Genomic DNA, 16,182 nt, shown 5'->3' with positions numbered 1-16,182 from the left:
GCAGGGATGAGGAAAGAGCTCTGCAGTGAGAGAGAGACTCAGTGAGTTTTGCCATTCTCATCCTCTGGAATGCATCAGCTCCTCTGACTTATCTGTGTAAAATCAACACACAACTGGATGCGCACCAGCAGAGTCCAAAAGTTACAATGCGCATTTATTTATAGCAGCTCAGCTCAGCTCGCAGGTTTGAGTGACTTTTCCTCTTCTCCGCAGTTTTCTTCTAAACGTTTATTCAGCAATACCTGCCAGTAAAAGTGAAGCAGTCCTCTGTCGGGTCTGAGGCGAATCTCCTGTTCGGGAGACAAGGTAAAGCAACGACTCAGTCGTGCGCACTTTTGCACATTATCATTTTTACACTGCATGCCTTTGCGACTCTGAGCTGAATGATTTTCTAACTTCAGAATAGTAGAAGTCATATCATACCAGCTTCTTCTCTGACTTGTTTTTCTTTTGTGCGCAGCATCTCCTGCACTTTTTTTTTTTTTTTTTTTTTTTTTTTTTTTAAATTGTTTTGCAGCTTTGACTCCACTGCAGAGGTCGACGGGGCTGGGAGACTAGTTAAGGTGACTTTTATTCTACCGGGCACTGGAGTTGTACACATGAGAGTGGATATGCCGGACAGTAAGAGTGGAGGACGGCTGCTGCAGTTGGCCGTGGCTCTGGTGGCCTTGCTGTCGCTCTGCGCCGAGCTTGGAGACGCTGCAGAGGTGGTGGACACCGGGGACAGCGAGCTGGTGACCAAGCAGACCGACTCCAGAGCCAGCAGGGCCAAGAGGCGGGGAGGGACAGACGTCCTCAGAGGGTAATGTGACCATGATAATCCCTATTAGTCCAATTTAGGAACACTTTTCTTTTCTTTTTTCTTTTCTTTTTTCTTTTCTTTTCTTTCTACTCTTTTTTTCTTTTCTTTTCTTTTCTTTTCTTTTCTTTTCTTTTCTCTTCTCAATGCCAATTCCCACCCCAACTTTTTATTTAAATCAGCATCTTTGTACATGTGCTTTTATGTTGGCTTGGAGCAGGTGTCTGTTCTTCTCACGTATAACTTGCTGGTCCTACATGATCACTGAAGGTCAGAAAACACTTGTGTGTGTGTTTTTAATAAGGCAGACTGAGACCCATGAATGACATTGTCTATGATGGGAAGTTTGGAGCAAAGTTTAGTAATTAAATACTGGCAAGAATATCACATTCCTGCTGACTGCAATAATAAATTACATCCAAACAAAGGAGGCCATTGGTCGTGTGTGGCTGTGGCAGAAGGAGAGAGAGAGAGAGAGAGAGAGAGAGAGAGAGAGAGAGAGAGAGACTAACAGCCTAATCCTCTTTCTGGCCAAAAACACCACACCCCAGTTGTGGATAAATCACATCTGCAGCTGTACACAGTGGGTCACTGCTGGAGAGGTTGTGTGTGTGCATATGTGTATGTGAATAAGAGAGGAGAGGAGAGAGGGAGCAGGGAAAGAGAGAAAGACAGAGGGAGAGCAAGAAAAGGAAAGAAAAGACAAAATGTCTGTGTCCAGTGATGACAGCAAACAGCTGATGAAGGTCACACAGTAGACAGCTCAATGAGCATTCTCCACAGGCATTTTTATTTGACATGCTTAAAGTTAATTTATCAGAACATCTGGGTTCACAGGCAGGAAGTGCATACAGGCTGCATACTGTGTCACGTTGACTTACCACTATAAGAATGTTTCAGATATCCATCAGGCTTCATTATTCACCTCATGGATCTGTCTGGTTAGACCGTCCAACAGATACACTGACCTGTGGGTTAATACAGGCCCAGTGTTTGTCATCGTGTCACAGACCCATAGGTGACAGGGTGACCCAAGAATCCACTTCAATATCAGATTAAATATTTTTCATCATCACCTTGTGCAGGTTAATATTTTCCTCACCAAGGAATAGTATCAGGAAGTGCCAAATGCTACATGCGAGGCCACGCCCGACAGTAGCAAGAGAGCCATAGCATAGGTATGTGGCTCCCATCCTGGGGGTCAGGATCCCCAGAGCAGGTCGCAAGATGACTTTAAGTGGTCACGAGATAATTGCATGGGTGGGAAAAAATAACCCATAACTTGTCTTTAAACTTTTTTCTGGTGGAATACTATATATTTTTAGCTATTTAGGACTCAGAAGGAAGAAAAAAATTACTTATCAATTGAAACTAATAACACCCCTGATTAGGAGGTATAAGTAGGCTTGGGTTTGTATTATCGGCTCAGGAGCCAAAAAAACAACAAAAAAAGAAGAAACAAAAAACAAAATAAAACAAGATGTGTCTATGAAAACATAACTTTGGTATTTCGGGATGAGCTTTGTGTTTGGTATTGCTACAAGTGTTACTGGAACTTTCGGAGGTGAGCTCATGATGGCTAAATTTTGGTCGTTTGCCTGGACAACTGGTCAGGCTGCAAATCACCATCCCGCTGAAGTGTCCTTGAGCAATGTGTCCTCATTCCTGCTGCCTCTGGTGAAGTGTTCTGCACAGAGAGTCAAAAAACTGAAGATTTGCTCCTACAGCATGTGTAGTCTCTGTCGAACAGTCGAGAGCAATTGAGGGTCTAAGTACAGAGGGTGTTGTTTGATGTACAGATCATGTAGCCACAAAGACAAACCTGTGATTGTGGTCTATAGAAACAAAATGGATTTGACTTGAGAGTGATCTGAACTGTGTTAACATGGATTATTGACCTTATGATGATGTGTCTTCCACAGACCAAATGTGTGTGGCTCGAGGAACAACGCCTACTGCTGCCCAGGCTGGAAGACTCTGACTGGAGGAAACCAGTGCATCGTTCGTAAGTGTCACCTCCATTATTCAACAAGTGCTCCTTATGCAGTAGGTTATAAATTCAGGTCAGGTAGAACTTTGAGCTCTTCATCATCATCACTAGCAGTAGGTTTCAGCAACTAATTTGATAATTGATTAATTGTTTGTATCCCTGTTTAAGCAAAAATGCTAAACATTTAATGGCACCAGCTTCACTCAGTGTTAGCATTTCCTGTCTTGTATTGTAATAAACTAAATGTCTTTGTGTTTTGGACCATTGGTCAAATGCACAGAGCTCTCTGAAGACATCAACTTAAGCTCTGGGGAGTATTATGTTCAATTTTCACTCTTTTCTGATATGCAGACCAAACAACTAATGCATTAATTGAAAACATAATTGGTAGATTAATAGATAAGATCATCCTTAGTTACAGCTCCCTGATGTGCAAAGTTAATGCATGTTACATAATCTGAAATTTCCAACTTTGTTATAAAAAGATCCAACAGGAAGGTGACTCCTGCGGACCAGGTTTTAATGTTTGATTTATAAATGTATTCACCCTCTTTCTCGATCATTGTCAAAATGATAGCAAGAATAAAATTCACTGTTATTATGAGTATATAAGTTTGCTTTACTTTCCTGCACTTGTTAAGTGAGTCTGTCGCATTAAACCAATAGATCACAGCAGCCAGGGACTGTAGTTTTCAGACACTAATAATAATGACAGCCAACACTTTCAGAAGTCTTGTTGCATCCAGATCATCCAGAGTTTGAACAGGCGAAAAAGTAAGCTTACACTAACGGTCCACTTGTATAAAGCTACATGACAGTTTTACAGTTAGAATTATTAGAGTGGTGTAATATAAATAACCAAAAAAACAACCAAAAACTCAGCATATACAGTACACAAAAAATAATGCAAAAGTTATCTAATTTCAAGATGTGCAAAAATTTTTGTTGTCTGATATTGTCCGTTCTGGGATTTTACTCAGGTATGAATTACCACTTAATTTTTTAAAGGTGTTGGATCACCCAGTAATTTAACATTAGCAATTTTTAATGTGGTTAATGATGAGCCAGTAACATGACCTAAAACAAGTGGGAATTGGTCATTTTTATTTTTTTTTCATTTTTTTTTATTTTAATTTAGGTGCATTTACTCTGGTATTCTGTCAGTGGTTTCTTTTTCTTCCTGTTACTCTCTCTCTCTCTCTGTCTCTCTCTCTCTCTCTGTCTCTCTCTCTCTCTCTTTCCCCTTAGTAGACAGGAAGGTCTGAGAGGCTGCAGAGTTGTGTGATTGTGGTCTGGCCGGTCAGCTGGCAGGATGCCTGTCGCGGCTCTAATGACATTGTTTAACAGTGGGGTTCAGGGAGTAGGGGTCAGTGGCTGGACTCTACCTGATGGGAGCTGGGGGCAGGCGTCCATGCCAACAACAGTCTGTGGGAAAGAGAAAAACTGAACGAAAACACCCAGCACCAACTGAAAACACCAACTGATAGACATTTATGGCATCAAAACTCAAAGAAGAAAATAACAAGACACCATTGCCAAGTGGGCCTCTATAACTTAACCATGATGATGGTTAAAAGGAAGATTTGACCATATTTGGACTGTGGTCTGTTTGAGTTTTAAAATATTATAGATGAGAGGTCAGGATGAGGTTTAGATCATGGCCTAAATTGCACCAAATGAAATTCTAACCTGAAATCCAAAACCTGCAGCGGACATGCTGACAAGCAGCAGATACATAACATAAATATTCTCTCACGCACAATCAAGAAGGATCCTGGGGCTATAAACCGAGAACTGGACTTTTATTTTATCATGCACCTGACAGAGGAGGTTTTTTATGTTGTTTGAACGAGTGTCATGTTCCTCTTTGCAGCGATCTGCCGGAGTACATGTGGAGATGGTTTCTGCTCCAGACCCAACATGTGCACCTGTCCCAACGGCCAGATTGCCCCATCCTGTGGATCCAAATCAGGTCGTTCAGCACCTCCCCTTTCTCACCATGATACACAGTGAATTCTCTTGAAGCTTGCTGTCATCAACTTGATGGGTTTATAGAGATTTAGTGTACATAGATGGGCAGGGAGTGGGGGTGGGAGGGGGACTGGTACTTAGCCAAACAGATAAACATATTAATGTTATGATTTATGTAAATAGGAATGTATGTTTAAGTATTTTTTTGGAAAGCACAGCCTAGACCACACCTCTGTCTGTGCATTTTATTAAATGAAGGAGCTGTAAGACAAAAGTTTCAGCATACAGTGAGAGAAAATATGCAGCCTTGTCATATCTTTTCCTCTGTAGGATAGAAATGAAAGAGTCTGTATTTGGCTCAGATTTTTTGAGTGCCTTTTGAATCCTTTTTTCTTCTCCTCATCATGAGTAATGAGCACTAACTAGTATGGTATGAAAATATGAGATACTAAGCCAAAGAATCTCCTGAAAACATCCCCTGAAACTGCCTCAAGATTGCAACAATTGATATATGGTGCAATCACGTTCTGGCAAATAGCGGCCAATCTCGTGGGTTGTTGTGTGTGTTTGGTGTGTGTGTTCTTTGGAAGACGTCCACAGTCAACATCTCCTCCATGTTGCTCTCTCGCAGCTCACAGAGCTTCAACCAGTGCGCTCATCTGTTTGCAAACCATAAATTTCTAGGAAATTACATCTGAACGTGCCTTTCAAGAAAGCATGTTTTAAAGTGCATTTTGGTTATGCTGTAAATCTAATCTGCAAGTGTATGTTTGTGCAATCTGAATTTAACTCCAACATTGCTCTGTGTGTATGTCTGTGTGTTTGCATTGTTTTGCCCACAGTCCAACACTGCAATATTCGTTGTATGAATGGGGGAACATGCGCTGAGGACCACTGCCTGTGTCAGAAAGGCTACGTTGGAAACCACTGTGGTCAACGTAAGGATCCTGAAAATACCACACTTAAACATTATCAGCGTATTTTAACATCAATTTAAATGTATTTATGACAAAAATATGTTAGAAAATCTCTTTTTACCAAGATGTTTCCTTTTAAGATTGTGTTTAGTGCTAATTAGCAAATGTTAGCACACACTTCAGCACTGTGTGCATGTTCCCATGCTAGTGTTAGCATTTAGCAACCGTTCTGTGCCCAAGTACAGCCTCACAGAGCTGCTACCATGGCTGCAGACTCTTAGTCTTGTTCTAGCTCTGGGTCTTTTTCATAATAATACTTAATTTTCTAAGACGTGACAATGGCACAGAAGAAGGGGCAAAACACATGAGCAGTCAGATGGTCAGATACCTAAAACCCTCAGGTTAGTCAAACTGAGCGATGTGCTAATGATATGCTAAAGATATGCTATAAAACCAATATTTCCTAACATTTCTTCTTTTAAGAATGTGTTTAGTGCTAATTAGCAGATGTTAGCACATGATACAGTAAAATGGTGAACATTAATATAAGCATTAGACATGCTGAACAAAAACATGTTAACATTAACATTGTGTGCACATGCTAGTGTTAGTATTTAGCAGCTCAGGTACAGATGTGCCCAAGTACAGACTCACAGAGTTGCTTGCTGGCACTGTTAGTCTTGTATCTTTGGTCCATGTTCATAATAATACTTAACTTGCTGAAACACGATCCTGGCAACATTTCTAAAAAGAACACGGGTCAAGACACGCGAGCAGGCAGATGGTCAGATACCAAAAACCCAGAGGTTAGCCAAACTTATTTGGTAGAAAAAACTAGGATGAAGTTGGAAATAATTAAACTCTTTTACAAATCAATCACAGTGTACAGACCAACTTCCTGATCAAACTTTGACCTTGTGCACTTGTGTGTGCAATGCATTTTGTGTGTGCTTACTTTTGGTTTGACCTTCAAATATATTAATTTAGATAACCTAATCTGCTTTTTTGTGACTGTTGGTTTCTTGCCCCATTTGACTTCTTTTTAGGGATGTCATCATGTTCCCAGATCTCTGTAATTAATTTAGTGACCACAATGTTATTATAACCAACAGAAATGATGGCAAAAACTACAAACTTTGTTTAATCCAGAAATATCCTTTAAATTCCTCCAAAGTCAGAGTTGTGTCCTCATGTCATTGTTGGTTTTCCCTCTTTTCTTCTCCAGCGGTTTGTGAAAATGGCTGTCTCAATGGAGGAAGGTGTGTGGCTCCCAACAGATGTGTGTGCACCTACGGCTTCACCGGGGCCCAGTGTGAGAGAGGTAATGAGCACCACACCGCAGGACTCAGCATTTCTCTCACTCATCTTACATCACGCTGTCTCTGTGTGCTACATTCACTGCTCACTGCTGCTGAAGTGTGTTTTCAAAGCCACATGTGCTGCTTTTGTAAAAACGTGACTCGATGTTGAATGGCGGTTGTTTTTTGTGACTGAAGACAATTCCTGCTTAGTCATGCCACCGGCTCCAGGAATGTGGTTTGTTGTGGAACATTTGCATGTGAAGCTTGAGCTCAGAAATGACCATTATTTTCCACATCTGCTCTCAAACGACGCTCTGGGGAATGTAATGTCTTTCTAAATGTGTGCTGTTTGTTAACTGAAGACCTCCCAACCTCCTGTGGTTGCTCTCTGGCACATGTGAGCAAAGGCTCCAAAATATACAAGCACACGCAAACTGTGGGCAGCCTGCACTGTGTTTGTGAGTGAAGTGTGCGCGTATGCAAGCATGTGTTTTGTGTATGTGCTGGGGGGACTGTGGCAGTGATGACCTATAGAGGTCGACGTGGTGACCTTGTAAAGCTAATATTTGGATTGGCAGCAGAGCTCCTAATTAGCATCGTCCCTTTTAACAAGGCCATGATTCAGAGGCTTGTCAGTAGGGTCTGGCTGAGGATTTGTCCTTTGGTTTACTTAAGTATCTGTAACCCTGTAACTAATAAGACACTATCTGGTTGCCTGGTGGGTTGGCACCGGGCTTATCTGCTGAAGCACTCTTGATGTTGTGACTTTAGTTTGCAGTCTTTCCTGTGGAAGCTTGGCTGAAGGGTTCGTGAGACTGCTGTTGAATTCAAATGAAGCACACACTATCTTCTAGATGTTCATACTTTCTGGGGAATACAAGAAATCTCAGAAACACTGCTGGTGTGTCTTGTATAATAATTTCTGATGAAGGAATGATGTACGGGCAAGGAGTTTGACCACATCTGGTTTTAAAACGTTGATTTGCCACGTAAGGTGACAAGCATGCAAACTGGCCACTCGCTGTCTGCTGATTTATGAATGGTCGTTTCTTGTCTGCTATAGTAGCAGAGTGAAACTTTTTGCATACTTTTTGGTGTGTGTGTGTGTATGTGTGTGTGTGTATGTGTGTGTGTGTCTGAGAACAGCTGCTTGGAAACCTGCTTCCATCTTCATTCATTCATCTTAACACAGTATACTGAATTGAGGTGAGGTGTCCCAGTTGTTACCATGCCTCCAGTTTATTCCTTCTGCTTCTGGTATTTCCCTTTCCCCTGTGTAGCCTGTGCTCCCCTGTCTGTCTGTCTGTGTGTGTGTGTGTGTGTGTGTGTGTCATGGGCGTGACGCTCCTCTCTCTCTCTCTCTCTCTTGGCTCTGTGATTGCTGATCAGCATGCACACCTGTAATCCATCTACTCATGAACCAAGCGGTATATCAACCCCGGTTTGCCAGTTTGTTGTTTTCGGCCAGTTTGGCTCCTTGTCTCCCTGCCTGCTGATCAGTCAGTCAGCCAGCCATGCTCACAGCCCTGCCTTTAACCCACCTCAGTCCTGCTTCACCAGCTGCCAGCTTCCCTCAACCCTCCTCCCTTGCCTGCCTGCTACCCTGCTCGTCTCCGTGTCTGCCCGTCGGTCATCCAGCCACGCTTATAACTGTGCCTTCGTCCCAACACAGTCCTGCTTCACCAGCCTCCAGCCCTCTGCCTTTACCTCTCGTAAACCTCATCTCCACCCACCTCTCCTCCCAGAGAGCTGACAATAATCCTTTTCTTACTCTATTCGAACTCTGAATCTGTGTCCAGCGAGTTCCTCTGTTGATTGCAACATCTGTGTCATTGTGGATTTCATGTTTCCATCAAATCCAGGATTTAGATATGTCCGAACTGGGCAATGCAAAATGTTGTATTCAGCACTATATTCTATAGTGGCTAATATAACAGTATAATATATACTGTCTGGTGTTTAGTTGATTGACAGATAATTTATCATAACAATTTTGATTACTGGTTAATCATTTCGGTAATTTATTTAGCAAATATTCTCCGGTTCCAGTTTCTCAAATGGGAGGATAATCTGCTTTATCTGTTTTTGTATTATTGTTAATTAAATATCTCTGGGTTTTGGATCGTTGGTTGGACAAAACAAGCCGTTTGAAAATGTCATGTTAAGCTCTGGGGACTTGTGATGGGCACTATTTATGATTTTGTTGCATTTTATTGACTAAATATTATCACAACAGTTTATTGATTTATTAATCCAAACAGTTGTCAGGAGATTGCTCAATAATGGAAATACTTAGTGCTTGACACCTTATAAATTGATCAGTTATTTGGTCCTTCATCTTGCCTTTGGTTACACCAAGACAGTTAGAGAAAGTAGGCCAATGGATACAGTGGCATTTTGGGTTAAGTTACTTTCACTGGAATTTCCTTGGCTGGGATCCATCACTTCTCAGGGGAAAGCCATTGTGCTCTCATACAAACACAACCACATGCATAAAGTACGTGTGTACACACATCCATGTGCACATGCACAAACCTGCACTGTTTTTAATGCTGTTTACAGAACCGTGCCCCATTATGGCTTGATCTTATCACATTAGGAAGACCACAAGGTTTTCCCCAAACATGTGATCTGACCAGGGGAGAAGTAGCTGCATTCTGGCCCTGGAGCATTTCTTGGATGGGGAAATAAATGGTGCTATCAAGGCTCAACCTGAACACATCACTACTGCAGAGTTGTGTGACTTTGAGCTGTCTGCTGCTAAAGTGACTGGTGATCTGCTGACCAGTGGTCCCACCACCAGGCACAGCTGACTGCAGTAAAAATGCAGCCTGGTGCATCAACATGTTCTTTGTTGGTTACAAATGTGATTTAGGTTGGAATGTGGGATTGGTGAGATCCAGCCACACTGCTGCTGATTGCATGCAGGGCTCTTTGCTCCTGCTGCAGAGTCGTTTAGCTATGGAGTAATAAAGACGAGCTTTCGGTATGACGCCATTGAGTTCACTTGGGATGGTGGTGAAAGACTGGCCTGAAACGTGGCAACACGTGAGTTACACAGTCAATAAGTCAGCAGCCGGAGCACAACTTGGAAGTTGGTCAGTCAGCTGAGGGGCTCTCTTGTCTCTTAATGCCTCACTGACTTTCCCCTATCAGGATCTCTTCTAGCCCAGTGCAAACCTCAGTAGGTAGATAACCAAGTGTGTGCCTTTGTGTGTGCCTCTGTGTGTGTGTGTGTGTGTGTGTGTGTGTGTTTCAGTGTGTGCTCAACTTGTTAGCCTTGGGAGGATGGAGAAATCTCCCGACAGGCCAGTAGGGAAAGACCCACCCAGATATAAGACCCTGTAACACATGCATGGAAACACACATAGTGTATGCATTCACAGATGCATGTGCACAAATTACACATATGTTAAGGCATGTATGGATGCTGTGAGCACCATTTGCAAAGGAAAGACTGAGAAAGGGTGGATATGGAAAAGGTGGATGGATTTTTCTGCATGTGTACAAAAGTTTTGGAGTTAATCCAGGAAACTCTTTTGACCCACTTCCCGACGGGTTTCCCTCCTGTTCACACCAAGGCTGTTGTTGCACATAAACTCACTGGTCATTGAGGAAGTCAACATTTCTATTGTGTTCCAAAAGTAACTTCACAGACATGAAATCGCTCGCTAATGAGAGTCAAAACGAACTATCTGTTCCCATATTGATACACTGATGCATCTATGATAATATACAAACGTGTTTCAGAAAGTAGGGCAGTAAAACAAAAACAAGAGCAATTTTTTTGCAAGTTTTGGTCTCTTTTGAGATCATCTCTGGCTAGACTGTGGATGAGGGGTGGCTGAGATTCTGTGTGTGTGTGTGTGTGTGTGTGTGAGTGAGTGTGTTTGAGTGCATTTGTGTGCAAACACGTGCGATTGCTCCCAGATGCACAGGACATGGGTGGATCCCCCAGCTGTATGCAGTTCACAGAAAGACAGTAAGATGACGAATGAAATGACACCACTTTCACCCTACAGCTGTCCGCCTCTCCCTGTTTACCTCAGCTGACTGTTTAAGTGCTGTGCTTGTATTTGCTTTATTTCATGCTCAGATCTTTATGTTTTTAGTGCATGCTCTCCTCCACAAACAGCAGTAATAAGCAGGTATTATGTCAGATGGATTATGAGAGGCAGTCTGACAGTGATAACAGAATCAACCTTAATCTGATGAAAAGAGAAACTTCAGTTCTTTACACCATCTGCTGTTCTCAGCTTATATGGGCGCCATGTAAAAAGTTTCCATAGCTCCTGTAATAGCTTTTCCTATGTACGGTGTATTGCTTTGTTGCTAAGGCACATTATGTAGGATTGCAGCAGATACAGAATACCGGCAACTGGTTGGGTTTGTTATCTCAAAGCTGAATATTGCCACATGAAAGTTGTGGTAGAAAAATAATTCTGATCCCTTAATGAAGTCAAAGTCAAAATACTTTATAATATTCCTTTGCAAGTTAAAGTGCATCTGCATCCAAAACATTTAGAGTACATATTTTGCAGAGTGGCCCCTTTGAGAGTGTTACACATGTAAATGACTGATAACTATAAAGGAATAGTGCGGCATTTTGGGAAATGCCATTATTAGCTTTCTTGCATTGAATTGGATAAAAAAGAACAATACCAATGTTAAATATGAAGCTGGAGCCAGAGGATGGTTAGCTTAGTTACACATGTAGACTGGAAACAGGAGGCAACAGTTAGCCCAGCTCTGTAACACAATTCCACCTGCCTGCACCTCACTAATTAGTAACCTATACCTTGTTTGTTTAATTTGTAGGAAATAGTTAAATTCATTATGTTTCCCAAAACGTGGAAATATTTCTTAAATGTTGTAGCTGGAGTTTAATCTTCCGAGTAGTAACTAGATTACTAGTAACTTGCTGCCAATACTTCTGGACTTTTAAATGTAATTAAGTATTTTTTCATTGCTGTATTGGTACTTTTACTTCAGTAAATGATCTGAATATGTCTTCCCCCACTGGTACAAGTAAATATACTTAGATACGTTCCACCTCTGGGTGGAAGGAGACGTAGGCTTAAGAATCGAAAGCATTTGGTCTCCAGTAGAGCCTGAGCAGGAGGGAGAGAGAAAGAGAAGGAGAGATGACCCAGTTCTGTTTCACACAGTGCTGGTGCCAGAGGCAGAGAGACCGTGGAGGCTGTGGTGCACGTGACGGGTTTGGGCTGGGCCCCGGTCCACACGGGAAACGCACAATGTCTCGTTTGTTTTAAATGACTGCGCTGTTGGAACTGGTCTCCCTCTTTCCTCTCGCTGTCTGTTGTCTGCTGTGAAATGTGGAAATGATTTTTTGCATTTGGATCTTGGCCAGATTCTTTTAGGAGGGATGAGTTTTACCCTCTCTCTTTCTCTCCGTCCCTATCTCTGTTTCACCATCTCCCAATCCCTCACCTGATAAGATTCGGTGATTTTGTTAAATCCACAGGGAGCTTGCAACTAAGGAGTGGTGTTTGGATAGAAGATGAAGTGAGGGGTTAGATGCATGCAAGCAGTGGGATCAAGGGAATAAGGTATAAACCGGTTTGAAGGGGAGGAGGGATGAAGAATCTTGATGGAGGGACTTTCTTCACACTCTTGAGCTCATATTTATTATAAGCTATTTAGTTTTAATTCTGGACTGGTGCAGCTAGCGTGGAAATCACCTACTGTGCTCCATAGACATACACTGTCAGTCAGGCTCTGCTGCTCTGAGGGACGATGAGCTATTCCCTACATCGTGCATTACTAGAAAACTAATTTACCAGTATGTGGTAAATGTGGCATTTTGCCTTAAAACACAATACACATAACTATAGAAATGATGATCATATAATATGCGCACCAGACTGATTTTTCATTGTCTTGGTGTCCTTGCTTACTTTTGCTAGTGTCTATTACTCTGCACAGCCGCCCACACAACTTTAAAAGGTTTTCCAGACCTCTTCCCTATCTCTGTTTTTCTCTATCACACACATATACACACACACACACACACACACACGCACAATGCACCTGAGAGCCAGACCGATTAAAATGCCAAGAACGGACAATGCATTCTTTATGGAGTGTGTTACTGTTCTCTCAGCGGTACTTTCATCACATTTAATGTAAGTGTGTGGTAGATGTCATGCAAAATTACTTTTTATTTTGAGCATTTCTGTTTGTGTATATCAGACAGTTTTTCACTCACAGAAACAAGTTCAGGTTCTAGGTTTTTCAGCAGTGGCTTTAGCCTTTTGTGTTTTTATTTTGTTATTTTTTTTATCAATCCTAGTTCAACCAATATAATTTTTTTCTGCTTTCAAATTTCTCTTTCTGTTTATGTGTTCGAGTAGCCACCAAACCTTGTTTTTGCATTTTGTACGTACTGGAAATAACAAAATGTAGTTACATTTTCCCAAAAAATAATTCCTGCTTTGTCTCTGCAGACTACCGCACTGGGCCATGCTTTGCCTCTGTGAAAAACCAGATGTGTCAAGGTCAGCTCACAGGCATTGTGTGCACAAAGACTTTGTGCTGTGCCACAGTGGGACGGGCATGGGGTCACCCCTGCGAGATGTGCCCAGCCCAACCTCACCCTTGCCGAAGAGGATTCATACCAAACCACCGCACCGGGGCGTGCCAAGGTAAAGTCTGTTCCTTAGCGTCTCTGTCTCTTTTTTTGTTTTTGTCTCTTACTTTTTCTCTCTGTCACTCTCCCTCCCCTCTCCTTCTTTAAGTAAAGTGTTGTTTCTATTCTCTCTGCCCGTATTAACTCCTTCTCCCTCCTTGTCTGCCTTCACCGCTCTCACTCTGTCATCCCCTCATCTCTACCCACCATCCCCTCTCCAGAGGATTAGTTCTAATTGGGTTAAATTGGGGTGGGTGGCAGTGCCTCCCACATGTGTATGGAATGCCCAGGGACACCCGCTGTGGCAGGACTGTCAGAGTCAGTAACACGGGTCAGTGGCAGTGCCACGTGGGAGAGCTCATTTCTGGTAAGACAGCCCTCGGCCTGCCTGCTCCAGACCCAACAACATCAGAACCTCTGCAGGGGAGGCGGACCTGAGCCAGGACCCAGAGGAACATGGAGTACTCTGAGACACCATCAGGTCACAGCCTCCTGGAGGTTTTCAGCCTGAGACCTACGTTTTAATCTTTCAAATTCATTAAATGAATTGAATTTAATCAGCAGTGTAACAGAGATTTGAAGTTTTTTCCTAATAGTTGTGGGACAGATGATGGATTGATGGACAAATCTAGTGCTCTAGTGCTCATAGCTTATGTGAAGATTTGGTTGCAAAGGAGGGACCTTCATAAAAGCTACATCAGTCATTGTATGTGATCACGACTATAACTCTCTGTTTGACTGCAGACCTGTTGTTTCTGTATTTCCCTCCCTCATTCTATCTCTTCCTTGGTCGACTTGGCCTCCGTTTCTGTTCCTCCTGCAGGAGACATTCCTCTCCCTCTTTCTCCCTCTTTCTCTTTTCCCCTGTCACTCTGTTGATCGCAGAAAAGTCAGGGCCAGACTGTTAAAACAGACCCATTTTCAATCCCTGCACATCCAGGCATATGGCAGATTTGCGTGTCTGTGTTAGTCTGTGTGTGTGTTGCCCTCGTTCCCCTGTACTGAGTTTATTTTACCATCTCTGTGTCATTTCTCTTGTTAAAGGAACCTGTGTGTCCGTGTGTGTGTTCATGTGTGTTAAGGTGTGTATTAATCTTATGCCCTGTATGTACAGATGTGGATGAGTGCCAGGCCATCCCTGGCATCTGTCAGGGAGGAAACTGTATCAACACAGTGGGATCCTTTGAATGTAAATGCCCCGCTGGGCACAAGTTCAGCGAGGTCTCACAGAAATGTGAAGGTAAGAATCAAGTGAGCAGCCACCACAGTAAAACTGTGATATGCCAGAATGATAGAGTAGACTTAAAAAACTTTAAAATTTCGTAATTAACAATGAAAGTAGAGTTAAAAGCCACATCCGTCTAGTTGTGGTTAACTTCACCCCAGTCGTGGTATTTTGATTATTACTTTGTGGGGAAAGACCACACATAAGCCACTTTGCTGTTCCCTTGAAATAAGTTTAATTAAACCAAAGTAGCACTCTGCTTTCTCTCAGTAATTCTGTATAACTTTTAATTTGTGAGGCGTTAAGGAAATACTGATTTCTTTTCTTTTTCTCTATAAATGTGTTAAAATGAGACTATGTAACTTTGAGTCAAGAAATAACACATTTTTCTTCTAACAAATGAAAAGTTGAATTCAGGAGCAATTCATTGCACTGTTACTGCTACAACCTTAACAGGCTCTAGTATGATTTCGCTGGCTCATAACTGTTCTCCACTTTTGCTAATGTTACATTAGTTAAGAATTTAAAATAAAATAAACATTAACAGCTTCTCAGCCAGGTATATCAATGCACAAGGTAAATCAAGAGACAGACGATGCAGATTATGTCCACATAGTTTTGAAAAGACATTTTTCTCACAGCTGGGGATCCTAATTATCAGCTTCTGACTGACTCTTTTAGATCACACATCTTTTCTTATGTTGTAACTGTGGCCACTGAGAAACTCACAATATTTTTTTATGTTCCTGGCTGAAAAAGCTTTAATAAAATCCTTCTCTCTGCATCACTTCTGTTTTTCCAGAAATAAAGACCTACAGTTAGCCTGTGAAAAATACTGGCTCATTAAGACATAAATGTGACAACTTCCAGACCAAGTTTAACTCTGGTGAAACAGACTGAGCAGGGTTTTGTGGCACTCATATCCAGAGTAAAATATGTGCTATTTTATACCCAGAAATAATTGCCGGAAAACTTCTGGACTGTGTAAAAGACATTTCAAACGGGTCTAAGTTACAGTGTATTTTTTAACAGACTTTGTGCATGATGATGTGCACTTGGTGGTTAACGGTGCTAACAGAAGGGCTGCTACAGAGGCTCCTGGTTTTAATATCCTGTGACAATACTTTATTTCCATTGTCATTGCCAACATGTGCTCCAGTCACCCTTGAAGCCATTCTCATTTTAACTTGGTTTTCAGTTTAATCGCTGTCGTCAACACTTACTATGCAGTTTTTTTTAGCAACATAAGGCAAACAAACAGGAAACAATCTTAAATGTTTTGAGGCATATTTGATCCTCTCCCCTCCTCTCCTCTCCTCTCCTCTTCTCT

At 42.0% G+C, this 16,182-nt stretch overlaps 1 protein-coding gene across 4 annotated transcripts in view; it reads left to right on the top strand.

Annotated features, from left to right (window-relative positions):
* The window catches only part of fbn1 (fibrillin 1), a 60,973-nt gene continuing 44,791 nt past the window's right edge, over positions 1 to 16,182 (top strand). Inside the window, exons 1-9 of one of the 4 annotated variants that reach the window (XM_071489086.1) lie at positions 21 to 41; positions 214 to 306; positions 518 to 802; positions 2,722 to 2,804; positions 4,663 to 4,761; positions 5,603 to 5,698; positions 6,903 to 6,998; positions 13,446 to 13,643; positions 14,742 to 14,867. In XM_071489086.1, the coding sequence (XP_071345187.1) occupies positions 600 to 802; positions 2,722 to 2,804; positions 4,663 to 4,761; positions 5,603 to 5,698; positions 6,903 to 6,998; positions 13,446 to 13,643; positions 14,742 to 14,867 (901 nt within the window). In that variant the 5' untranslated portion in view covers positions 21 to 41; positions 214 to 306; positions 518 to 599. Of the gene's footprint in view, positions 307 to 460; positions 803 to 2,721; positions 2,805 to 4,662; positions 4,762 to 5,602; positions 5,699 to 5,932; positions 6,079 to 6,902; positions 6,999 to 13,445; positions 13,644 to 14,741; positions 14,868 to 16,182 lie in introns of those variants that run through there. The other 3 variants (XM_071489084.1, XM_071489085.1, XM_071489087.1) reach the window with 3 other exon arrangements.

The sequence above is a fragment of the Trachinotus anak genome, unplaced genomic scaffold, assembly GCF_046630095.1.
Source record: "Trachinotus anak isolate AG129_WGS33_773 ecotype Australia unplaced genomic scaffold, CSIRO_AGI_Tana_v1 ptg000011l, whole genome shotgun sequence".
Lineage (NCBI taxonomy): Eukaryota > Metazoa > Chordata > Actinopteri > Carangiformes > Carangidae > Trachinotus > Trachinotus anak.
The sequence above is the reverse complement of the archived record's forward strand: the minus strand, read 5'-3'. Positions and strand labels throughout refer to the sequence as shown.